This window comes from Exophiala bonariae, assembly GCF_035927105.1.
Source record: "Exophiala bonariae strain CCFEE 5792 chromosome Unknown scaffold_6, whole genome shotgun sequence".
Taxonomy (NCBI): domain Eukaryota; kingdom Fungi; phylum Ascomycota; class Eurotiomycetes; order Chaetothyriales; family Herpotrichiellaceae; genus Exophiala; species Exophiala bonariae.
This window is the reverse complement of record NW_027042481.1, coordinates 851,169-875,350: the sequence shown is the minus strand read 5'-3', so window position 1 is coordinate 875,350 and position 24,182 is coordinate 851,169. Positions and strand designations below refer to the sequence as shown.

Sequence of the window (24,182 nt, the reverse complement as noted above, 5' to 3'; positions counted from 1 at the left end):
AAGTTTGGAGAAAAATCGATGGCCTGCTGCACATGCACCGGACCTGCGAGACTGAGTCTGAAATGATTTGCTGAGCATTCTCACGACTTGAACCTCCGAAATCGATAGGAACTAGCATGGAATCCCGGCCTCGATGTCGGAAGCATTGTATACAGGTCGGTTAAAGGTTGACACGGAGGTTCGAGCTCTTCATTGACCTCAGACTTCCCCTCTACCAAAAGTGACCAAAGCACTGTCATAGAAATTGCCCGCGAGTCATAATATACGATGTGGGCAAGATTCTGACTCGTGTCTCCGCAGCCTTGGCATGAATTTTCCCACATCGCCGCCCTCTTCACCACGAATCATCCTCCGAGTCACTCCCATCTCTCTTCATCAGCACATCTTTCGAGGACACAGAAACAATTCTCACGAATATTCGAGCCTTTGAGAATCCATAGCGCTCACAGGAGCCACCTCGTACGACAATGAGACCCATTCTTCTCCAAGGCCATGTAAGACACCTTTGGAAAATTGCAATCTCTGGCCAGGACTGACTCTGGACATTAGGAACGGTCGCTGAATCAAATCAAATACAACCGAGAGGGAGATCTGCTCTTCTCGGTAGCGAAAGATAAGGTCGTGTGCGCCTGGTTCACCAGCAACGGAGAGAGACTTGGAACATACACTGGACATCAGGGTGCCATCTGGACAGTGGATGTTTCCCCAGACAGCACTCTTCTCGCAACTGGGGCAGCAGACAATGCCATCAAGCTGTGGAATGTTCACACTGGAGAATGTGTCAAGACCTGGGAATTTGCCACTGCGGTGAAGACTGTCCAATTCAGTGAGGACGGCAAACAGTTGGCGGCGGTGACCGAGCAGCGAATGGGACACTTGGGCACAATTGTCGTCTATGATATCCGATATGGCGATGACCTCACCGAACAAGCCAACGAGCACAGTTTCCGGATTGTTTGTGAGGAGAGCAAGGCCACTGCGGCAGGGTGGAGTTATCTCGACAAGTACATCATCTCCACACACGACAATGGAACTGTAACTCAGTGGGATGGCAAGGTACAGCAAACGGTCTTTGATTAATTTGACCTCACGCTGATTCTGTTTCTACTAGACTGGCGAATACCTGATGAGTATCGAAGCTCACGAATACGACACCACCATCAATGATCTCCAATTTTCGCCCGATCGAACATATTTCATCACTGCTGGAAAGGATAAGAGTGCAAAGGTAGGTCATTATCGATTACCGCGTATTATTCACACATCTACTAACTTCGTCAAAGCTCATCTCGTCCCGAGATCTCAGCATTATGAAGACATATGTCGCTGACACGCCTCTGAACACTGCCTCCATCACTTCCAAAAAGGACTTTGTTATTCTTGGAGGTGGACAAGCTGCTATGGATGTCACCACAACATCGGCTCGACAAGGTAAATTCGAGGCTCGGTTCTACCACAAGATTTTCGAAGATGAGATTGGTCGTGTCCGTGGTCATTTTGGTCCCCTCAATACCATCGCTGTTCATCCCCAAGGCACAGCCTATGCTAGTGGTGGTGAAGATGGATATGTGAGGATGCACCACTTTGACAAGCCCTACCTTGATTTCATGTATGAAGTTGAGAGAGAGCAAGCACGAAAATGATTGTCACCATTCTACGATACCCCTTGAAAATGAGAAATGAAGTATTATGTATTATGTGTATTTGCCGCTGCCATCAGTAAGGCAGGAGGTGGATCAACAATCCCATATGCTCAATGTTTCAGGGGTCGAGCCTTGAGCACCTGTGGATTTCAGCAACTTATCGAGGGCGTGCCCCGCGACACCAAAATTACAATTCCGTCCAAGTGACGTCGCTTCAGCCCTGGTCCTATATATGTCAGATTCACTACAGATGGCGCTAAGGAGGGGAAATGGGTGGCAGCTCGGCTTTCTCTGTGCACCAATTCTTTCAACTCACAAAACAATCTTTCACTTACCGCAGTTGATCGCGACGGTGAAAGAACTCGTCAGCACACGATCATAACCATCACTAACTCGCAGCCGATCTAGGGCATCCGACCAACCACTACAAAGACTTCAACATGAAGGGAGCTACCTTTTTGATGTCTATTCTCATTCCTGTCATCGCTCTTTGTTCCATCCTGGTCTGGATCGGGGTCAAGATGGAGAGACACCTTGCACAAGAACACAACATGGTGCAACCAGTGAGAAACTGCATTGTGTGCAAGACTATGACACTGAAGAGACAGACTGTGGTAAAGATTGGCCGATCTATAGGACGAATGAGAATGAACCGGTACGGATTTGGCAAAGCCATGACAGCAAATTATGAACTACCAATGTACCAAGAGTCTGGGGTTTTGACCGCTCACGGTCGGAGATTTCGCCGCAAACCAAAGCGTCCAGATCTACAATTCCTTGCAATTCCCTACGATTTCCGTCACAAGATCTACCTCTCTCTGCTTGCCTCTGTGGTCTCAGTTGATTGCATGCCAACCTGGATCTTGAAACCGAACCGACTATTTCTCACACTCGCCAGCCTCTTTCGGACATGCCGTCAGACTCGCGAAGAATTTGCACCTCTCTTGTATCGCAACATATTGTTCTCCATCTACCTCGAGTCCTCTTCCCACAGACTTTACCGAGAACTTCGTCTCCCTGCGATTCACGGACTGAGAGAAATTCACCTCACAATCGACACTGGAAGCTTGACTAACACACATTATGAGACGTTAAGAGTGGCCACGAATCTCCGAGAGCTATACCTCACGTTCAAGCACATGGACACGTACTTTTCCTGCCTCGCCGCCCTCGGCTTCTTGCTCGGTGTATCGCATTTGGACGCCCGACACAACCTTCGTCTCTTCCAAGTCATGGTTGATAGCCAGATATTTTACCCAATCACAAACGTTCGATTCTTCCACGAGGTTCTCTTCGCCGCGAATGGCCATTGGCACGCGACAGATGACTGGGGTACGCCCACAATTGTATCGACACACTTCAAGCGTGACCGTCGTAGACGTTCACGGTTTTGCATCAGGGTGAACCAGAAAGGCTACGAGTCAAGTTTGGACCAGCGTTGTGGGGGCCTTGCCGTTGGCAACCTCATGTGGGAGTTCCCAAAAGTGCCAATGGAGAGGCTTAGCCCTCAAAACACCTGGATCCAATAGGTACCTGGTGTACACAAAGGAGAAGGAAGCTGGCGGCACCAGCGTTCAAGGGGTAGATAGCCAAATGAGATGCTTAGTCAGAAACACGCTCGCCTGAAACTTCTTTCTTTTGTCTCTGACGTTCGAATCGAGTCTAATTACTCCGTATGGTTGGTCACCCCAAAGCTCCCTCCCCCACATTATCATCAACGCCCTTTCGAATCACAGAGCCCCGTGTTTGTCATCGTATCTCGTTGGCTTACTCGTTGTCTTAGGCATCTTGGTGCTTTGACCAGCTGATCCTCTTGGTCTTGAGCGCGGCTCTATCTAGCCGTGGAGCTTTCCTCAAGTAAATCTTCGACTCTCATCCAACGTCCTCTCCTCCAACAATCTTCCTTGCCCATCTCACAACGTCCCTCTGAGAGAGATTCTGACTAAGATCTGACATAAGTTTACCCAGACCGCCCGATGAGTCGATGACTCAAAAAGCCCATCGTCGTATTTGAATTGCGGAGAACTGGATCTGCCTAACTGAGCGAGCCTATGAAAAGTCCACAACCTTGTGGATAGCTTCGACCCTGCTTGAATCATTTTGTCATTTTTTTTCTCTCAATAAATACTACACAGAGAGTAATAATTTCTGCCTGGTGGCGATTTTGTGCGCCCTTTGCTACGCAGGACAGGCATTACATCTTTCGGTTTTCTATGATTGCTGCACTTAGATTTTCTCACAAGATACCCTTTGCTTGAGCTCGGAAATATTGACTGCGTCTCATGCTACACGCCTCATTGTTACTCATTTTATGGGAATTCAAGCAACTCGTCAATCAAACCTATAACTAATTATTGTTTATACGGCACTGTGTGATCAGAACCCAATACCGGCACGAAGAGATACATGCGCCAGGCCACCAGCCGCAGTTTGGGTGGTTCAAGTCTTTCTTGACTCCGAACAACTCACTTCCTCCACGAGCTGGCGTAAGCAGACCGAGCTTCTTAAATCTGCTGTTGAGTTCAACGCGCAAAAATGGCAGCAACAAAGACCGACTTCTCAACGCCAGACATACCAATGTCAGAAGCAATCTGGTACGTGTCAGCATGCACGAGGATCAACGCGCCAGCATCACTGGTCTTCCGCACGCTTCGGAACACGGAGACATGGAAAGACTGGAATCGATGGGTTCCACGTGTCAACATCACCGATCAGCCGGACGACGAGGACGACGCAACATTAGCCGAGATCGAAGAACTCGTGCGCAACACTTCCATCGCCGTGAACTTCGACTCAGACATCACCGACGGCGCGGCCCCGGTTCCACTTGTGCATGATCCGCCGCGCAGAGGTAGCTTGGGGTGGGCAGCGATGTCGGCGCAGGCGGGTGGTGCGAACTTCGGCACTGCTCCCGAACCGGCACGCAAGTCACACGAGCGGCCGAGAAGCTCAGAAGGCTTGGTCGTACCGCCGGTCACGAGACAGCGATTGGCTTCGAACGCCAGTAAAGTATCGTCAGAGACACCGCGTAATAATTCCACGAACGGAACACACTCGGGAGCTGCGAAGTTTCAAGCCGCACAGGAGGCCAGAAGAGCATCCGTGGCATCAGGCAAATCCGGCAATGAGGCAGCACCAACAACTACGAACGTCGGGACGGATACGAAAAGCACAGGTGTCATGCTCGATCTCCCAGGCAGCACCCCAGTACTCATGCCAGCACCGCGCAACACGGGCGCGACGAAACTAGCACTCTCACAGGACTCGCGGCGCAAGAGCACAGCCAGCACATTCGCAGAGAAGAAACGACTGCACGTGAACGCACTGTACGGGGAGCCGAGCGTGCGTATCCAAGACGGCACGAAGATGACATTCTACGTGAAAATCAAGCTGCCGAGTAGCCAGGAGATGCGCGAATTGAACGTCGCAGTCACGGAGGTGTCGCGCCCGGACGATCCTCTCGATGACAGCACCGCCGCAATGCTGCAACGCACGCAGACCCACACCGTGAGCAAATCGGGGGTATACAGGCTGGTGTGGTCCATGGAGAGTAAATACAATCCGCCCCGCTCGTACCCCAAGTTTCTGCTGCAGACGCAGCGGGTTCATGAGATCAGGCCGATCGTTACGGGCGATGGCAAGGAGATGTGTGAGTATTGGGATTGGGAGGCGCAGAAGGGCATGTTGGCGAAGCGCCAGAAGAAGGAGCATTTTAATTACTACGAGCAGCGGATGGTGGAGTGGGGTAGGAGATTGGGAGAGTTCTGCGAGAGTATGGGTGGTGCGGTGGAGCGGAGAGATTTTGTGTCGCCTTCGTAATGATTGAGAGATCGTCATGTGTGGAGCAGAGGGGGTGGGATTTCGAGACCTGGGACGGGAGGAGCGGAGAGGATACTACGAAGCGGAATGAATAATGATAATCAGCGGAAATCAGGTTGGAGACGACGGAAAGAGTATCGGCAGCCTCATTTTCAAGTTGGGTGTGCGCCGCGAGGCTGGATCCACCAGGCTGAGAATAGCACCAAGTTGGAAATTCGACCACAGCTTAGCAACCGCTGTAACATTCACCCAGTTCAAACAGCGAACACACGCCGAACGGCAACATGTCCGAGTCTCGATGCCGGACAAGTATTGTCGAAGACTGTCAAGACGACCAACCATATCCGGCAAAACAAACTACCGGAAACTTCGACGTCCGCATCAGCTCCACGAAAACTCACAAATGCACACCGAGATAAAGATCCGGGGAAAGTGCGGGGAAGGAGGGTCATGGATGCACATCAATAAAGATGACCGGAATGTTACGGGCGAGGATAATCTTCGATGGGGGAGAGGATCGGAATCAGGCTGACAGGACATTTGCTTTCGAACTACGATACCAACCGGGGTCACGCGAGACGAGGCGAAGCGAAAAGGATCCTTTTCCTGGAGTCTGGCGCTGACAATTGCGAGGGAAACGACTAATTGACAGAAGTGTTATGACGCGGCATTTGGCTTGTGGACACTGGTTTAATGACACAGCAAGAACAGAGGTGAGAATGCGACGATCATATTTTAGCGCTGAGCAGGAGGAGATGAACCACAGAACTTGATCAATATGACCAGACATATATACACATCTAGGCCATCTAATATTCACCCATAATAGCGACGCGTTCCCTGAAATAAGATCAAATCGGTGCGATTTTTCTTTGTCTAACTAATCATATCACGCCGACGAAGCCCTCCAGGGCATCAATCCCATCCGGAACTTGTGGACGTACGACCTTCTCAACCCATTCCTTGCTCAAGCCCAAAGTGACCGCTTCTTTGATACCTCTGTTCATTCGACCGATATAGTTCTCTCGGATAGCGCCCTCTGTTATTCGGTATTCGTCCACATATACTAGGACCCTTGCCCACCGTAAATCTTGCTGCTGGTCCCTCCATCCCTTAATCTTCCACTCCACAATCTCCGCGTTCACATAGACTTTATTGTGATGTCCAGTGCCTTGCTCGTTGGGTCTCGCCATGACTAGCAGACTTTGGAAACCACGGCCGTCGCTGCTGATCTCGTTCGAAGACTCCTTCGACGGCTCAGCTTCAGGTGCTGACCAGTCAACATGCTCATAGCGATCGAGCGTCTCCTCGTCCTCGATGCTCATATTGTACAGAACGCCCCATACTTCATCGCCTCCGCTGGCATCAACTTTGGGTCCATCCTCAGCCTCGAGTCTACCTACGTTCCCAGTATAAGCGACATTAGCACATCCACGCTCACAAATGAACCATTTCCATCCATGTAGCCGTGCGATGGCAATGGGCTGTCCTGATCGTTCTGGCGTACTTGTGCACCGGATTGTCATCTGAGTTGGGGATAAGTTGCTACCATAGGCGAAATAGAGTGTGCCTGGACCATGATCTTCAGCACTCAGAGAGGCGGCGGTAAGTGGGCGGTGCTTGAACGATCCAGGACTGGACATCCTGCTCTACCACTGTTATTCCCTGAAGTCACCTCCCTGGCACCCTTATATCTACCTTGGTAGTGGTCTTTTTTTTAAGGGGAGGGCGAGATATCTAAAGAGGAGGGCATAGCTACACGGAAGGCACACAGTCATGGAATAGGGAAGGTCTGCTCTGGACCGTCCTCACCTTACAGTGATGCAACGCAGCATCGAACATCTAGCCTGACTGGGCATCAGGCCCCAGTGACGTGATTTTAAAGCAGTTGATGCCTTCTCCTCAAGCTGCCAAATACCGAAGTGGATTTGCAATGTATTACAAGAGAATGATGAAAAAACACGCGCAAATACTTAGGTACATCTATGAGTTATATTCGGACCTCAGTATTGAAAGACAGGGATAGGGTAGACAGCAAGCAGTTAACTTGCGCTTAAAAGCCTTGTGGACAATAGCCTTAGTTAGTGGATGAACTCAAGCCATGACTTGATAGGGCCTCTTGGGCCGCGGGCGTGGGGCCATCCGGACTATCTCCATGCTTCAAGACCTTCTACTGCTCAAACTGATGAATTGAGTTGCGCTTGCCATGCTTTCCACGCTAGCCACGCCTGTAAAGAGCTTGCAATTGTCGATATGACGGCGAAAACAGTACACAGTAATGTGAGAAGCAGGATGACCACAGCTGTCCAGAAAGTTGACCACAGTTGAGGATTTCGTCGGTCTCTCCATAATTGGGTTATGCTCACGGGCGGCGACTGGTAGATCTCCTCATACACGTCGAGTAAACGAACCTTCCAATGTGGGAAATCAAGAAGATGCATTCTCCGGCCATGCTGGGGGGCTGCAATAATCTCGTGGAATGTTTGTCCCTCTCGTTTCAGGAAGGCTTTGGTGTGCTGATCCCAGAACGGGAACAAGAGGTCCAAAGTCTGAATCGTTTCTCTGATGACACTCAGAGGTATTGGGCACCTATAAAAGTGATAAACGTTAACGAACTCCAGGCTTTGGTCATGTTGTCCCGGGTGTGGTTTTAACTGACTTTCGGCCCGAAGGAGAGCCGGCCTCCGCTAGCAATGCACAAAGTGTTCTCTTATGGGGGAAAATCCATAGGACCTTTTGCTTATCCCAACGTTCGAGGCGCAGGTGATCCTCGAGGCTGGTTGTCCAACTGATCTTGAGGTCACAGATCTCAACCATATTTGCAACAGTAAACTGGGGATTCAGTCGTCGCTCTCTCGCACCCAGATCCCACTCCTCCACCGGGAACAGACTTCCTAGGAAGTGCTCGAGACTCTGGTCATCCTCCCAGTGAACTTCCGGAATAGATGTGCCAGATCCAGCCTCTCGCACGTTGATTTGGAGCCATAATCTCAACGTTGTATCAATTGATCGGTCGAGCTCCCAATCATTTACATTAAGGAGATCCATTTGTGACTTCAACATTGCACGTGCCTCGCGCCTATCACGATGTGCGTTGTCGCCAAGCATCAGAGCGAAGGTGAGCAACTCATCATGCGTCTGAGGAATTATCCCTGGTATTTGATCGGCCCCTGGTGGTAAGCTGGCCTTCAGCCACGAAAGCTCATTTTCATAAAAATCAAAGTAGTCTTGAAATGCCTCCAGACCTCCTTTCATCTCGAACGTCTCGCCGAAAAATGCCCTACCAATCCTGCCTTTTGTCTCAGCGTCGAGGGGCTGGGCAAGCGTTCCTGTCATAATTGATATTGCTCCTGGTGTGTCTGCCATTAGGACATAAAAGACCTTTTCGGCAATGCCTTTTGAGCAGGCTTCGTGCTTTATGGACGTCTGCCCACGCCTTTGGGGCGTCAGGCTAGACACAGCCCGTCACCAACAAAACTCCATGCACTTCATGCATTGCTTGTTCAAGAGGCCAATCAGCCTCGCAATTGCAGACTGTTCACCTCTGCATGCGCCCCGCGCACATGTGCCCCAATTATTTGCAGGAAGAAAAGTGATTGACCTGATTTGTGGCTCCAAACCATTCCCTGCTGCTGTCGTGACCGCTTAATGCCACTCTAAGCTCCCTGGCGAGTACCATGCATTACCGAGGACTGCCGGATACGATTCTGCGCGAGGCGATATGATAGGAGACATCGATTGAATTGAATTGCGATGGCCGTGTTGCTGCGCCTTCTTCTTCAGCCGAAGGCATACAGAAGGAGATCGTCTCCTCTGATATTCTCCTGACAGGTTTTGTCTCATCACGACCAGCATTAAGTAACAACTAAAGAGTCATATCACTGCAGAAGTTTCCAATTCCCGTCTGGAGATGGTTCAACGAAACCCACTAATCAATCGAGTATGGCACGGGATCATTGGCGATTTCTTCTCCCCTAAGTGGCGCAGAGACGCATCTTCTGCAGGAGATGTCGAGTCCTTGGCTGTGGAAACCGATGTCAAGTGCACCGTATGGTCAAACTCTCCAACTGCATCTGAAAAAGCCTCTTCCTGCGTCCCTGGAATGACGTCTTCGACTACCTCGACATCCTTCGAAGTAACGGGGGACGAGAGTTCGTCCAAAAAACCGCCCACCACAGAAGCTACATGCCATGGCGTTAACCATACCACTTCGCCCAACGCTCCACAAGCTTTCCTCGTTCAAGACACCTGGTTAAGGCCTTACATTGGTCCGGGAAAGAGGAAACCCGGCGAAGCTGAGCTCATTGAAGGAATCAGAAAAGAGTTGTCTTTGAGATGCAGAAGCACATCGGGCAGCTCTTTCAGCATCGAGATTTATGAGGCAGGACTCCGGCCCGAACTACTGGCTTTGTCGGTCCTTGTCTGGTGTGAAGGAGACGTTAACAGAAAGAAAGCACAGAAATATTTCCGAGAGGACCCCCGGGTTAAAAAGGAGCTTGCTTCGCACGGTCTCAAATACTATGTTCTGGAAAAGGCTCCAGCTTTGTCGGCTATGCCGCCTGCCATTCGCCGCCAGCTGCTGTGCCAGGTCGAGGGCATCTTCATATCGATCACAGAGAAGATCGAAACAACGTGCGGCCTTGATCTCGAATTGCCTGATGGAAAGAGATGTAAAGTCGGAGGTCTGATAACTGTCGATGGCTACCCATACCTTCAAGTCACTCGACACGGCTTTGATGCAAATCTGAGTCCTATAGACTCCACCAAGAATCTTGCAGCAAAGAATAAAACCATCATCGACGATGGTCCAGACGACAACCGGTCTGTGTATGAGAAGGCTATAAGTACGCTTCTAAGGGTGTTGTCAACCAGCTTACCGAGCCTCGAGACACCTACGAATCGACAAGTGAATACCACTTCACCCAACCTGAAAATTCATGGCTTAAAGGTCTTATGTCCCACGAAGCCGGTCATCGACGAGCATGTCTCAGGAGAGGTAAATGATCGGGCTGACTTCGACATTGCTCTCCTGGATCTGGCGGAGCTACCTGCAGGGATACTCCAATTGTTGCTTAAACCTAATCTGCTTGGCAAAGAGGCCATTCACGGGGTGCTACGAGAAGATTTCCACAACTGTGGGGCTGTTCCCGTCCGGTTGACTGGGAGTCAGCCTCTCTCAGGTCTACTTACGAATGCTCGTTCATGCTTGCAAGTGGGAACATCCGTCTTTGACGTCAAATTGATTACACTGGAAAAGAAAATCCGTAAGTACACGTCCTTCACATAAGTTGCCACAGCTAACCAATGACAAGCTCTAGGCTGGTCAGGAACGTGGGTCGTGGCTAACGGCAAATTATGTGGGTTCGTCGTCGCTGCGAGGACCGACTTGCCATGGGTCTATATGATTCCCATGCACGCTGCACTAGAAAATCTTAAAACTGGTCTCAGCACGGATGCGGTATATGTGCCAGATGCGTCAGAAGTGCTGCAACTGAGGAAGGAATTCATCGGTAAACGAACTGAAGCCTTGACCCAGGAAGGTGGAAATACACCAGTCGGTTTCTCGAAAACACATTCGGACCTCGTCCGCAACGCATCACGCCTCCTATCACAACATGTCAAGTTTCGTCCTCCTCCTAGATATGACATTAGTCGGATGTATCGTAAGGCTTATAATCGGCTTGTGGCTGATGATCGACTTCTAAGTCGGAGGGGACTATCAAGAGAGAGAAGCAGAGTATGGAAGGCCATTGGCTAAGCACGGCACCACACTCCAGAGATTATGTGAATCCCACACTCTACTAGTAGGGATTACCTGAATGTGACATCGGCACTAGTCCCAAAGCAATCGTTGACGAGTAGGACTGGCGAAACCTCATGGAATTACCTAGATAGTGAGGAGCAATACAAACTCAATCCACTACACCTACCGATGAGGGTTAACCAATCCAGAGGGATCTCCGAGTGATATACTTAGTAGGATTCCACAATTTCCGTCGATTTCTATGAGGTTTAGTAAAGGAGATGAACACCCTTCACTAGGAGGAGAAATCCAAACACCTTGAAACATCCATTTGAGACTCACTTGCTCCCAAAATCAATCTTCTGGCAACAGCCACAGGCTCTACAGCGCGCTGACTAGGCAATTAGATGGATATGGACGACGGCCATCACAGTTAGCATTACTGAGGGAGTTGATGGTGCACCAGATTGAATGGTTTTTCTTTTGATCGCGACGTTTGGGAAGGGGTCTTTTTCTTCCTGTGTCATATCATACATACATGTTACCCCTCTGGCGATCATCTTGTACATACATATATGTTTCCATAATCTGGTTGTCCGCATAAATAGAGGTACATACTCGAACAAATTCCTCTGCTCTCCCGTGGAGCAGAAACCATGAGATCTCTTTTGATCCAGGATCAAGCAAGTCTCCTTCCACCGTATCTTGTACACCCGTAGATCCTTCCTCCAGTCAAGATAATTAATTAGTACATGAACAGATCTTCTCACAACCTCCCCGCCTCCACTCCGTTAACACCCCCAGCAACCCTCTCCACAAGACGCACACACTCCTCAGCATCAACCCTCTCCTCGGGTCTCCTCCTCACCGCAGACTCAAGCACCCTCTCAACGACGCCCCCGCGCGGAACCCTCAGCCCACCATCCCCATTCCTGACGAGACCGAGGACACCCCAGCCCTGTGTCGCCATAGCCTGCCGTTGGAACACGCTGCCGGGATAGACGAGCAGCTGGCCGGTGGCGGCGACGAGCAGCGTCACGGCGAGGCTGAAGACGTCGGTGGCGCGCGTGGCTGTCGAGCTTGGGTCGCGCAGCACGCTCGACGACAGCAGTTCCGGCGCCGTGTATTCGCGCGTTATGGCCGAGAGCGTGTTGGGTGTTAGTGGTGGGTGCGGTGTTTGTGGGGTGGGGAGGAGTTGGGATGACGAGAAGTCGGTTAGGATTGGCGCGTAGGGGAATGAGGATTCGGGGTCGGGTTGGTTGTTGGATGATGATGGTACTGGTGATAGTAGGACGTTGCCGGGTTTGAGGTCGCCGTGGACGACGCCGGCTTCGGTGTGGAGCCACGCGAGTGCTGTGGTGAGTTTGTGTGCGAGGTCTAGCCAGCAAGTCGTCGATCCGAGGACTGGCTCTGTCGATGTCCAGTTTGATGCTTGCTCGGAGGCGCGCTTCCGGATGTGGTCTTCCAGGGAGTAGGGTATTGCTCCCAGCACCAGTGTCGAGTGGTCGATCACGCCATAGAAGGGTACAACGAATCGTTCACTGTCTGGGAGGGTCTGTAAGTAGCCCAGGGTTTTGGCTTCGCTGCGCAGGATCTCGGTTGCGTCGCGACGGTTGGGCTTCTTGACAGCGACCAGGATGGGATTTGTTTGAATAGGTGAATGCGGTGGTGTGATAGTGCGGCTCAGTCCTCCATGGCCGAATTGGGTTGTGGGGCTGTTCTGTTGTTTCTTGTGTGTTGTGGCTTTCAGCACGATGCTCCAGGCTCCGGAGCCGAAATAGGCATCGCGGCCTCGGTCGTCTTTCAAAATTTCGATCTTGAATGGGCACTCTAGAGCTTCAGAGGCTGGTGGTGGTTGGCGACTGGTCGTGGAGAGGATGTCCGTATGCAGGGGCTCAAGGTGTCCGTGTCGTAATTTCTGATCGGTCGATAGGGTTTGAGATTGTGGTGTGGGTGAGTAAGTGGCAATGTCTGTGTTGGTTGGTGAGAGTCGGCTATCTCGTGGTGATGTCGGTGGGGTGAGATGTGATGTTGAATGGTACGTCTGTTGCTTGATAGGAGTATTCATGGCGGTAGAGCTGCTCAAATTGGGAGTTGGTGGAGGTGTGCTCAAGGCACGATTGACCAAAGACGGCCGGCGGGGAGTAGACATTGTCAAGAAATGACTCTCGTCCAATGTTTGAGCCAGTGGGTGGGGCGATTTTCTGAAGCTGTTGGTGTCAAACAGAGTGATATGGTGATGAACGTGGCAGTTACAGCAATTGTCATATGAAAGAGTCAAAGGTGAGATGGACAGCGGAGGATTTGATCAAATCCATTTTCTCTCTCGCACTTTTGTCGTGCGGTGGGCAGGCAATATTTTATTGCTGTCCCATGAAACCGGGACTGATAACAAGTCTTGATTGGTGAGTGCGGCGGAAGATGCCTTTTGAGCCTTATCAATGAGGCTGTGATGGTGACTCTGATATCGAGGGGTGGCAGTATAGAGGTCCGACACCAGGCAAGTATCACAGATCGAAGTCAAATGCAAAATGCACTTTAATAGCTCTGGCAGTAATGGCTTCTGAGTGTGGTGACCAGGCTGCCAAACACGCCGTACTGGTGACCTTAGGAATGTGGTCGTTGAATGGAAGAGCGCAAAAAAAAAACCACTCCACCCGCTTTCACCTCGAAGGCGCAACAGAACCCTGAAAATCGCGAAAGGACAGCAACGACAGTACCTTTTTCAACGGAAAAGGAAGACAAGAACGAAAATCTGGGGAAGTGAGTGAGGTAGAAGTAGCTATTTTACAACTGGACAGGAAAAGAGCGGAAGGTCGAGGAAGTGGATGAGACGGGAGGGAAGACAGGTTAACTTGGGGAGGGGCGTGATGGCCAAACCGGCGAGGGACCGTTGAGTCACCCACTACTGGCATGATAAGATGAAGCGACGGGATAACTAGATTGGAGTAATAGTAGTATCTGCCTATCGGTACTAGTGAGAGGTAGTATCTACTTCGTACGACCGGGGAGATGGAAATGGGGATGGGATGCTCTAAGGAAGGGCAGGTAGTAGCCTAGCAAAAAAAAGTGAAGTACGAGGTAACCTTTCTCTCATTATTGCCGGCCGACGAGATCGTGACGTGACATCAATCAATCAACTGAACGAGCCGCATCCGCACCCGCACCACTGGGGAGAAAGTGAAAAGAAAACGATAGTAACTTCTTAGGTCTGGATTGGGTTTCCCCGCCAAGGGGAAGGAGGGAAGGGGGGTTTCGAATTAGATAATCTTGCTGCAGACAGGCAGTCTGAGCCTGAGCCTGTCACTTGTCAGCAACTTGAACAAGCAACTGCAATGGGCGGATAAGTGCCGGTTGCCAAAAGCTTCAGGGCGTATGGGTGCACGGAGTGGCTGTTCGTGCCGGTGGGATTGGTTCGCGGTAAGAACCCAGGATCCTTGACCAGTTCCAAAATCTTAATATGGATGGCGGCAAAGGATGGGATCCCGGATACGTGACGCCCTTGATTGATCACGCGTGGGTTAGAATTGAAATAGTTACGGAGGGCTCGGTACATCCACGAGATCAACTTGAAGTGTGAAGACGTCGAGGCTCCAAAGCCCAAGGCCCAAGGCTCAACGCTCAAGCACGTTCCTGATAAGTTATCGACGCCATGTGCCTTCATATCTCGGCAAAGCAATTAGACTTTGATAGTCTTGGACTAACGAAGCCAGCCACGACTATGCTGATCCTCGACAGGATTACGAGTACAGTTCACCAGCCACCTCGACATCAAGTCTCCATCATCCATCATCCATGACCAAATCTATTGCGATAACAGAGCCTGATCCCGAGTACAGACAACTCATACTAATTCTTATACGTCAAGCACAGGCACGACTCCGGTCCATTCACCACGTGCCCTTTCCTCCCAATAGCCCTCTTTACCAGCCTTGAGCCTCCAGATGACTTCGCCCCCCATCTCCACCGGTGTAAACCACCGCGCTTTCCACGTCTCGCCCGCTTCTTCCATTTCTCTTCGTCTGGCTCGCTGTGCTTCCTCCAATTGATTCTTGAGTGATTCGGCTTCATCGTGATCCCCCCTTTCCAGAGCTTGCTGGTCCGGTCGGAGCCGGCTATCCGTCTCCGGGAGTCGATTCCTCTCCACATCCGTGATCTCATTCAACTGCGCTGCAAAAAGTGGCATACCGTAGTGTTTCGGTGCTTGGTCCACCAGAGCTCCTGCCGACCATATATTCGACTGTCCAATCTTGCCGGGCTCCTTCAACTGGAGTGCAGTCGTCCATGTCCCGTGGAGATTGATTGCTAGATCCTGCCCGTTTGCATCAATGGTTTGAGTCTCGACTTCTTCACTGCGGCCCGAGAACATTCCTTTGGCCTTGAATGAGGCTACAGCCTTGGCTCCTGTCGTCTCGTTAAAAACCGTCATGGTTCCCACCGGCTCAACGTATTTCTCGCCTGCGATAATGTTGCGTAAAAAGCATGTGGCTGCTGACCACGAAAACACTTCCCCTGTACTGTGTAGAACAAGGCGTGCTTTCCCTTCGGTAATAATTTCCGACGATTTGCCCCAAAACTTTTGCGACGGCATAGGTGATTGTGTGAATGTCCAGTCCTTGGACTCGGCGTGGAATGCAAGCTGAACAGGTCGGTGTGATACCTTTTCTGCAATGAACCGAAATCCTCGATCTTCGCGCACTAATTCATACGTCTCCCCAAGCATGGGATTGAATGGTTTTCGAATAGACCTTTCCTTGACACGTGCCCCCGAGAGAGCAGACAGAGCAAAGGCCGTTACATACATCAATCGTTCAAAGGTGTCGCCGCTCTTAACTGCACTATCCAGTAATTGTGAGTATTCCAATTGCTCCGCGGCTTTTTGAAGAAGGGACAGCGGCTCGTTGGCCGAAACTGGCATCGAAATGGTCGACAGATCCTTGCCCACATTCTTCCTCAAGAATCCAATTAGACTTGGTGGCATAATGGTTGGGGCAGCGACAGTCTTCCGCCTTGAGACAATCTCCATGGGCAGGGGAGTCAATGTTTTGGCACGAGGTGGAAGATACGACGAGAGACTGCCGGATCTTCTCTTGCCCGCATCCAGTGAATCTTCACCAATATCACTGCTGGTGGCAGAATCCTCATCTCCTCCAACCGCTTCATCATAACTCTCTTCTCGATCAGAATCACTGTGTATGTTGAGCAGTCCCTTGTCATCTTCGGCATCAAAGTATTCCTGCGACTCAACAGACTGCAGGCTCATCCTTGACACCGCAGATCTAGGCGGAGCAGTACGTCGGATCTTGTTCTCCGTTACCAAACTGGAGAATTCCGAAACCACCGAGTCCAAATCGTGCAAGAGAGCCTTGCAATGATCGTACATGCTTTCCTCATGGTGCATATGAGGCCGAGTGGTTGAGTTGGCCGGTGCAGCTGGAATTCCGTTTCTCAGGAGATTCTCCACTCCAGGTATAGGGACGGCCAATTGCGCCGAAACGCTACGTTTGAAAATACTGGCTTGGGTGGCACTGGAACTGGGTTTTCGTTTCCAGAAGGGTCGCTTGTCATCCTGTCTGAAATAATCTTCACTCGGGCCATCAGTGGGAGTGGTACTCTGAGATGCTGGTCCTAGTCTCGGTGACGCCGAGGGAGCGGGAGTAGACAACGTGTCTATGCATAGGCGACGCACTGCATCTCGAGTGCCTGATATCCTGCTTAATAAGGTTTCAAGCCGAGCCCATTCTTGGTCGTTCACCGCTGATGGTCGGTCTGCCATTCCTCCATTCCCAGTCTCAATATGTAGACCATCTGCTGGAGTGGATGATTCAAGCATCAAACGTGTAGCAGTAGCCAAGGCCGTCTTCCAAGCCTCGAAATCTCCGACATTGTTGGCTTTGAGGTGCCAGATCTCCGCGCCCGAATCGATCGAAATCTCACGAGACTTTGAATTGGCGGCAATCGCAGCCAGAGAAAGTGGAATGGCGCCTCGGAGAGCTGAGGAATTACGATCGTGGTAGTACGAGAGTGTGGAAGATGTATAGTCCAAGCAGAAGAAGCGACGGGCATAACCCTGATGCTTCTTCCTTCTCCGTTTCTGTAAGACACCGGTGTGAATCGAGGCCGAATCCTCACCAGCTCTAGCACCCTCAGAAACAGCAGCAATGCTTGCCGGGACGGAATGGCTCAGTGAAGCTTGTCTCAGGGAGTCGACCGATTCTTTGTCTCGAGCCTTGAGCTTAGGGCTTCTCTTGAACATGGGCGCATTTCCCGCCGCTATGGCCATGGCAGAAGCCATTGCTTGAGAATGGTGCATCTGGGCACCGAACTGGATCTGCGACTGACATGCCGTAGGATATGTGAAGAGAAAGACAGTGGCGGTTTTGGAGATGTTTTTGGAAAACGTGTTGTCAAATACCAGAGCATAGTTTCCGCCCTGACCTAAGGGGACTTCATAAATGCCCTGGGAGACCTTATCGGCTTCACATTTGCCTACCCAGCGAACTTGTTTCAGGCCAATACTGGTCAGCTTCTCGATGGCGGTGGAATTAGCCTCGCTTTTGTCTTCATCCGCAGCCGCAGGGTTGGGCGAGGGTGGTGGGAGAAGGGAGATTTGTGAAGCATGGAGGACGGATTGAGGGCCAGGGTGCTTGAAGAGGCCGAAGTTGATGGACTTTTTGTGAGGTTGGACAGTCCACGAAATAGTCTGTTCTTGCTTGACATTGACCCAGCGGACCAGGTAGTTCTTTGATTTGTCGAACAGTGGTCAGCTAAAACTTCTTCACACAGTTGAGGGTACATGTGGCATCAACATACTCGTGAATGCACCTCGATCTGCTCAAGGCCCGCCATTATATCCAAGTTGGGGGTTTTGGGAAGTTCTCAATACATAGTATGTTGAGGGAGTCAATTGTCGAGTGCTCGGTAGTGAATATCGAATTGACTGTGTCAAAGAAATGCGCCACAGGGGACGAGTATCCAGGTACCGTTGTTCAGGTTGCGGTCCTCGTACTTGAGGGTGGTTGGTGGCAGTGGGCAGCGGTGCCTGGTGGAAGTCGCAGCGGACTTTCCGGACCGAGATAACAAGAGGATCAAAGTCATAAACCGGTGAATATGCTGGCCGTGATAGTAGAGAGCGTGCTAAGATCTTAGCAAACGTCAGCGTCACTTCTCGTGTCGTGTAGTGTGAACCTGGAAGTGGATGAGGGACGTGTAAATGCCAACTGGCCAAGTAGAGGTACTCGTACTCCTGGTTATTTTTATGCAAGGCGGGGGCGGAAACCCTTCCAAATAATAGCCGAGAGCATGGTCTGCTTCCAATGCTTCGAGTAAGTGTCGCCGCTTTTCATTTTGATTACTCGTACAGTGCCCTTGCAGTAGTAAGAATATCTCGTGGTCTATCTACCTGGTGCCCAGGTAGTAGTGACGATGGAGGCTACCTGGTCAAATGCCCTCCTGAATCCTTCGTTGGTACGAAGATAAAATCGTCACCAGCGATTAATCCTCTGGTAGATCATCATAATAATACATCTCCTCCCTTGCAGTAGACCACCAAAAGCCACTATGAAATCCTGTCTATCTTGCGTCCGATATTGACTTCTTCGGCCGCTTGCTCCGTACTGTCTCTTCCTTGGGCTCCTTCTTGCGTTTCGTGCCTCGCGAACTTCCACCTTTGGGACGATAGCCACCATCATTGTCACGTTCACGTTTGCGTTTGCCTCTCGCAGATCCTCCTTGGTCGACAGCAATTCCATCATCGTCGTACAACTCCGGTTCTTGTTTCAAGGCTTCTTTGCCCGCCGACTTTCGAGTTGAAGTTCGCGATCCTGTTGCTCTTGATGGCTTTTCGGGTTCGTTGTCTTGTAGGAAAACCTGTGGCTGGTGTCTCCTCAACCAGTTGTATACTGAGACGGAGTTCTTGAGCTGCATCTCACGTTCCCGCTCAATGGTTCGTTCCGCAGTACGGCTGCCCAGATTCCCCGCCGCATGTTGCCGTGGGTTGGCATAGGTTCGATCGAAATATCCATCCAAAGATTGCAGGTACTGATCCTCCTCTTTGATGGAAATGTATCCAATAGGACGGTCCTTGCTTGATTCCGATCTTTCAGCTTGAGGGAGTAGCGGTCCTACAGTCGCCAGTAACGAAGTGTATGATTGACTGGGAGCAAAATCTTCGGATTGCAATAGGGACTGTTCGATGGCCTTAAACTCGCCAGGAGTGATTTGTTTGTTTTGTAGCTGATGTCGCGCTTTGAGTAGCCGGGAATGCCCTTCTTCTGCATCGATGGTTTCCTGTGCGACCGAGGTAGACGAGCCCACATGCCCAGGAGGTTTCAAATCGTAGCGTAGAGTTTTGGGAACCTGCGGTCGGGAGTTGAGATCGAGAAGCAATTGAAGTAATTGACTACATGTTCCGGTTAGTGAGGTCGAAATGGCATACTGATGGGAGGGTGCCTACTCTGTCTGCTCTGCAAGGCGTTGTGCGATGTCCTGAATTCTTTGCTCTTCCTTGAATAAAGTGTTGCTCTCTCTCATTTTCTCTTCAAAAGTGACCATGATTTTGCGATATTTTCGTCTGCAGCCAATGGTAAGTAATCTTCAAAGACTTCGAGGTGGCCTGGTGCTACCTGTAAGACTTTCGCGATCCCGAAGGTTGGTCTGGAACAGTTGGCGGCTCCATCACAGGCGCGTCAGAGGTGTCTGCTATGGACATGACGGGGACGATGGTGTGGATGTATTGCGGATGATTTATGGCATGGGAGGTCTCTGTAGGAACTTGAGAAATAGATGTTGACTACAGATGAAGGGGACAGCAGGAGAGGGCGGGCTGCGCGTTAGAGTAGGTTGCTGGAAACAGGTGACAGGTGGAATTCTGACGATCGGATACCATTCCCGCTTAACTCCCGAGGCCCCCGATTTCTGCCCTACCTCCAAGAAAAATAAAAAAAACGTTTACGATGACCATTTCACCACCGAGTCCGAAATTATATTGTTCATGAGATAGGCGAAGGCAACCAGTGGGTAATCAAAAAGAAGTCTAAGGACTTGAAACTCTCCAACATGAGTGTCACAGAACCAGCAAGTGGCCAAGAGCCAAAGTCAAGGAAAAGAAATCTCGAGGCTGCTGAAATTGAGATCGATGTTGATGCTCCTGAGCCACCTTCCAAAAAGTCTCTGCGGAAAGCAAAAAAGTCGTCGGCTGGGAAGACTTCAGACGAGACACCATCAAACAATAAGCCCTTAGCTACACCACCCAAGGATTCAAAAGACGCCAAAACAGACAATAAACGCTCAGACTATGGTATCTGGATCGGGAATTTGTCTTTTGGTACCACTAAAGACGACTTGATGAAGTTCTTCACCAGTGAATCCACCAATACCATCTCCCAAAACCAGGTCACAAGAATACATCTACCTCTAGGTCAGCCGAAGTTTGGAAAGCCTGCCAACAAAGGCTTTGCCTATGTAGACTTCATTGATGCCTCAACCCTTAAGTCAGCTCTAGAGTTCAGTGAAGCTTTACTGGGTGGACGGAGGGTTCTCATCAAGGATGCTAGAAATTTCGAGGGAAGGCCGGAACCAAAGAAGGATGAAAAAGTCTTGCAGGGCAAGGCACCTAGCAAACGGGTCTTCATCGGTAACCTGGATTTTGATACTACCGCTGAAGATCTCGAAGCTCATTTTGGCCGATGTGGAACCATCTTAAACACTCATATAGCTACATTTGAGGACAGTGGAAAGTGCAAGGGTTTCGCCTGGATCGAGTTCGAACAACTCTCGTCCGCAGAAACTGCCATGCGAGGCTGGATGGAAGCTCGAGGAGCAGAATCAGCACAAACCAGAAAACAGGGCAATGGTCAACGGAGAATCTGGCTGCACAGTTTGAAGGGAAGAAAGCTGAGAATGGAGTTTGCTGAGGACAAAGCCACTCGATATCAAAAGCGATTTGGCAAAGGAAGTGCTTCGGCTGCTGAAGGCGGCGACGCTGCAACCCAAGAACAGGAAGCCCCAATTGAGGAAGTCGACGAAAAGCCTCGGCGAACGACAACGAAGAAGCCCCAGAAACAAAATTCATACGGGACCAAGTATGCGGACGAGACGGTTCAGAGGCTTACTGGAGCGATTGTAGAAGGAAAGGGTCAAAAGGTTGTGTTCGACTGATTGATTTGCATAAGTCTGTCCATTACAACACCAGGCGGCTACCAAACAGTCCGCTATCACCAATGGCGTTGATGTGGCCTGTATTTCCGTACCTAGGTAATGATTATTTTCACATCCTGGATCACTCGGCGCAGAGGGCCACATAGGTACGAGTACCTTGGGTGGTGTGTAACTGATAGTCAGGCGGTGGCGTGGAGAGGCCGGGGCTTGGCGTGATGAATCACACGTGACACGAGAATCCAAAATCTGGGGCAGTTCCATCCTTCGCTTCGTTTCGCATCGATGGTATTCCCAAGACTTGGAGTTGGACTCGAGACTACAACTCCATCTACTCATCTACTCAGTCTCTTCGACATTATTACGCTTCTCTGCCCTTCATTAAATCATCCCACTTTAGTCCTGTTGATTTCTTGTTCCCACTCTACCACGAAATGACCGCATAGCTTTGCTTCTCCATCCTATACCACCCGCTGGCATCTGAAGCCCTTTGATTCTTCATCGAGCGGAGACTCGGTCTTTGAAAATCGAGGATGATTTCATCCCCGCCCGTTTAATACTCCTCTCTCACACGGTCCACACCATTCCCTTGGTTGTCGGAACCATGCCTGCTCCCCGAAGAAAGAATCTCATTGCTAGTAGACGCAGGCGACAAGACGATGGTGAAGAAGATGATTCTGTTGTCGGTGACTTTGACGATGACTCACTGAGTGAAGCCTCTGCAATCAGCAATGGCGATGGCCCGGATGCTGTGGGCAGTGATTCCAGTGATGACGGACAAGAATTGGTGAGGCATGATCAACAATCTGCGACAAATGTTGCCAAACACGAGCATGACGAATTGAAGCACCCGGTCCTAGCACCTGAAAATCAATCCGCGGTAAATGGCAATTTCAAACCGTCGGCAGAGACTCAAGCTCTACTGCATGGAGTCAAAAGCTCTGCAGAGTCACAGTCCATTGAGGAGATTCATTTCAATGATCTGCCCCCATCGAATGAGAGTGCTCCAGCACCAAGTCAAGTAGCTGTGCCAACTGCTCCCCGAAATGAGACCTTCGCGCAAAGAGCTCGCCGAGAACATCAAGAATACATTCAACAACGGAATGCCAACCCGGCCTTTGTTCCCACAAGAGGTGGATTCTTCCTTCACGACGATCGAAATGCCGGTGCCAATGGTCCTTCAAGAGCTACTATACGTGGACGGGGGCGCGGCTATAGCTCGGTGTTACAAGCAGGGTAAGTTGCTTGACATTTATTTGGATATGTGCCGCATTTACTGACGGAGTGCAGACGAGGTGCCAGTTTCAACGAACCCACGGACAAGCCTTGGGCGCATGACCTACATGAACGGCACGAAGCTGCACCCAAGCCAGACCCCAATGCAGTCAGGAGTCTTGGTGACCATGTAGAAGAAAAGGATAGTAAATCACCTGCTCCTGGAGCACCCAACAGATCTTTCTCTTTTGTTACCGTGCGGGGAAATGTCACAGTTCAAATCTCGATTCCTGGCATGGAGCAAAAGAAGTTGGTTTCCAGTGTGGTCAAAAGGCAACATACCCTCCTTCCACAGCATCGACCACCTTTGAGAAGGGATAAGCCTGTCAGAGTCTCCATTCCAGACGAGGCACCACGATACATTTTCCCGAGCACCGAAAGGTCTTTCATTTTCATTCCTCGGGCACTGCGACCGAATCAGCAATATGCTCGTGGACGTGGAAGGGGGAGTTTCCACGGAAGTCGTCGGCCAAGTATGTATGGAAGTGCATACACTCCAAGCATTGCTATGAGTCGAAAATCGTCGCTCGGTGGCTCAACCGTTATGCGAGACGGAGTTCGATCACCAGCCGAATCGGTCATGTCTCGTATGGGTATTCCTGGTGTGGAGGTCCCTCGGCCGATTGTGAGGATGCCATCAGCTGTACCTACGCCGACCTTATCTCGCACTGGCTATCCTTTGATGAATGGCAACGCTAACTTGGGCATGTCACCGAGCCACATTTTTGCCCCTACAGCTTACGGAAGCCATTCTACGGCGATTCCCATGCATCAGCCTCGGCCTCAGAAGACGGTGTCTGTCGCCGATATCGAGTCACCAAGGACATTCCCTTACAAGGCACCTCTCCAACAGCTTGAGCAACCGTTCCATCATCAAGTACCTCCACATATGGAGGAGAGACCAGCTCAACAACAGACGATGATTACAGCCGCTGGACCTACACCTCTGTCGCAAATTCCCGAAGGTGCCGTCTATGCTCCAGGATTTCAGCCATACCCTGCGATGGGTGGGCCTCCATACTTTGGACCCAGCTATGGCAGTGGGCCTGTGTTCTATCCACCTGTTGCCGATGGCACAGCGTATGGTGTCCCTATGGGCGGAGGTTCGGCTCTGGCACCTAACTTTGTACCTGGATCTCAAGCTCACCATGGGGGTTACCTCGGGGCTTCGACACTTATGGAGAGCGGAATACCACCGAACATGGTAGCTCACGAATCCAACGGGATGGTCTACTACTACAATCCACCCATGTTCGCACCTGGATCACAAGGCGGATTTCCCGTGGCTGCCAATGGACACATGGTGCCAATGAACAATGGTATCCCTGGACAGCAGCAGCCATTCTACTACTCTTCGATGCCCACTGGCATGTTCTATCCAGGACAGACCGGTTGATCAGTATCTTGTTCGACCACCGTTTGCGTAATAATGTTTTTGTCCCAGGGTTGATTAGCGGGGCATGGGGCTTCGTGTGCATTTTTGTGGAGCGAGCGGGTTTTGTGTTTTGTGGAATTCCCTTTGGTGTTGTGGAGTAATTCATGGTTTG

The 24,182-nt window shown here is 50.7% G+C and overlaps 10 protein-coding genes across 10 annotated transcripts; 5 read left to right on the top strand and 5 right to left on the bottom strand.

Annotated features, from left to right (window-relative positions):
- Positions 1-467: 467 nt before the first annotated feature.
- Positions 468-1,643, top strand: TIF34 (translation initiation factor eIF3 subunit; the record flags this gene model as incomplete). Its single annotated transcript, XM_064855289.1, has 4 exons — positions 468-494; positions 550-1,056; positions 1,112-1,228; positions 1,284-1,643. 4 exons carry the CDS (start codon positions 468-470, stop codon positions 1,641-1,643), a joined length of 1,011 nt encoding a protein of 336 aa, XP_064708878.1.
- A 2,535-nt stretch (positions 1,644-4,178) lies between these two features.
- Positions 4,179-5,462, top strand: LTR84_011760 (uncharacterized protein; the record flags this gene model as incomplete). The annotated part of the gene is made up of 1 exon (XM_064855288.1): positions 4,179-5,462. The coding sequence occupies one exon, from the start codon at positions 4,179-4,181 to the stop codon at positions 5,460-5,462; it is 1,284 nt and encodes a 427-aa protein (XP_064708877.1).
- An 884-nt stretch (positions 5,463-6,346) lies between these two features.
- On the bottom strand, positions 6,347-7,105 carry LTR84_011759 (uncharacterized protein; the record flags this gene model as incomplete). Its single annotated transcript, XM_064855287.1, has 1 exon — positions 6,347-7,105. The coding sequence occupies one exon, from the start codon at positions 7,103-7,105 to the stop codon at positions 6,347-6,349; it is 759 nt and encodes a 252-aa protein (XP_064708876.1).
- A 534-nt stretch (positions 7,106-7,639) lies between these two features.
- On the bottom strand, positions 7,640-8,798 carry LTR84_011758 (uncharacterized protein; the record flags this gene model as incomplete). Its single annotated transcript, XM_064855286.1, has 2 exons — positions 7,640-8,051; positions 8,122-8,798. The coding sequence occupies 2 exons, from the start codon at positions 8,796-8,798 to the stop codon at positions 7,640-7,642; spliced, it is 1,089 nt and encodes a 362-aa protein (XP_064708875.1).
- A 574-nt stretch (positions 8,799-9,372) lies between these two features.
- Positions 9,373-11,220, top strand: LTR84_011757 (uncharacterized protein; the record flags this gene model as incomplete). The annotated part of the gene is made up of 2 exons (XM_064855285.1): positions 9,373-10,726; positions 10,781-11,220. 2 exons carry the CDS (start codon positions 9,373-9,375, stop codon positions 11,218-11,220), a joined length of 1,794 nt encoding a protein of 597 aa, XP_064708874.1.
- A 751-nt stretch (positions 11,221-11,971) lies between these two features.
- Positions 11,972-13,357, bottom strand: LTR84_011756 (uncharacterized protein; the record flags this gene model as incomplete). The annotated part of the gene is made up of 1 exon (XM_064855284.1): positions 11,972-13,357. The coding sequence occupies one exon, from the start codon at positions 13,355-13,357 to the stop codon at positions 11,972-11,974; it is 1,386 nt and encodes a 461-aa protein (XP_064708873.1).
- A 1,704-nt stretch (positions 13,358-15,061) lies between these two features.
- On the bottom strand, positions 15,062-18,054 carry LTR84_011755 (uncharacterized protein; the record flags this gene model as incomplete). Its single annotated transcript, XM_064855283.1, has 2 exons — positions 15,062-17,947; positions 18,019-18,054. The coding sequence occupies 2 exons, from the start codon at positions 18,052-18,054 to the stop codon at positions 15,062-15,064; spliced, it is 2,922 nt and encodes a 973-aa protein (XP_064708872.1).
- Positions 18,055-18,777: 723 nt separating this feature from the next.
- LTR84_011754 (uncharacterized protein) lies at positions 18,778-19,915 on the bottom strand (the record flags this gene model as incomplete). The annotated part of the gene is made up of 3 exons (XM_064855282.1): positions 18,778-19,606; positions 19,661-19,777; positions 19,830-19,915. The coding sequence occupies 3 exons, from the start codon at positions 19,913-19,915 to the stop codon at positions 18,778-18,780; spliced, it is 1,032 nt and encodes a 343-aa protein (XP_064708871.1).
- A 347-nt stretch (positions 19,916-20,262) lies between these two features.
- On the top strand, positions 20,263-21,363 carry LTR84_011753 (uncharacterized protein; the record flags this gene model as incomplete). Its single annotated transcript, XM_064855281.1, has 1 exon — positions 20,263-21,363. One exon carries the CDS (start codon positions 20,263-20,265, stop codon positions 21,361-21,363), a length of 1,101 nt encoding a protein of 366 aa, XP_064708870.1.
- Positions 21,364-21,964: 601 nt separating this feature from the next.
- On the top strand, positions 21,965-24,031 carry LTR84_011752 (uncharacterized protein; the record flags this gene model as incomplete). Its single annotated transcript, XM_064855280.1, has 2 exons — positions 21,965-22,596; positions 22,651-24,031. The coding sequence occupies 2 exons, from the start codon at positions 21,965-21,967 to the stop codon at positions 24,029-24,031; spliced, it is 2,013 nt and encodes a 670-aa protein (XP_064708869.1).
- Positions 24,032-24,182: the final 151 nt, after the last annotated feature.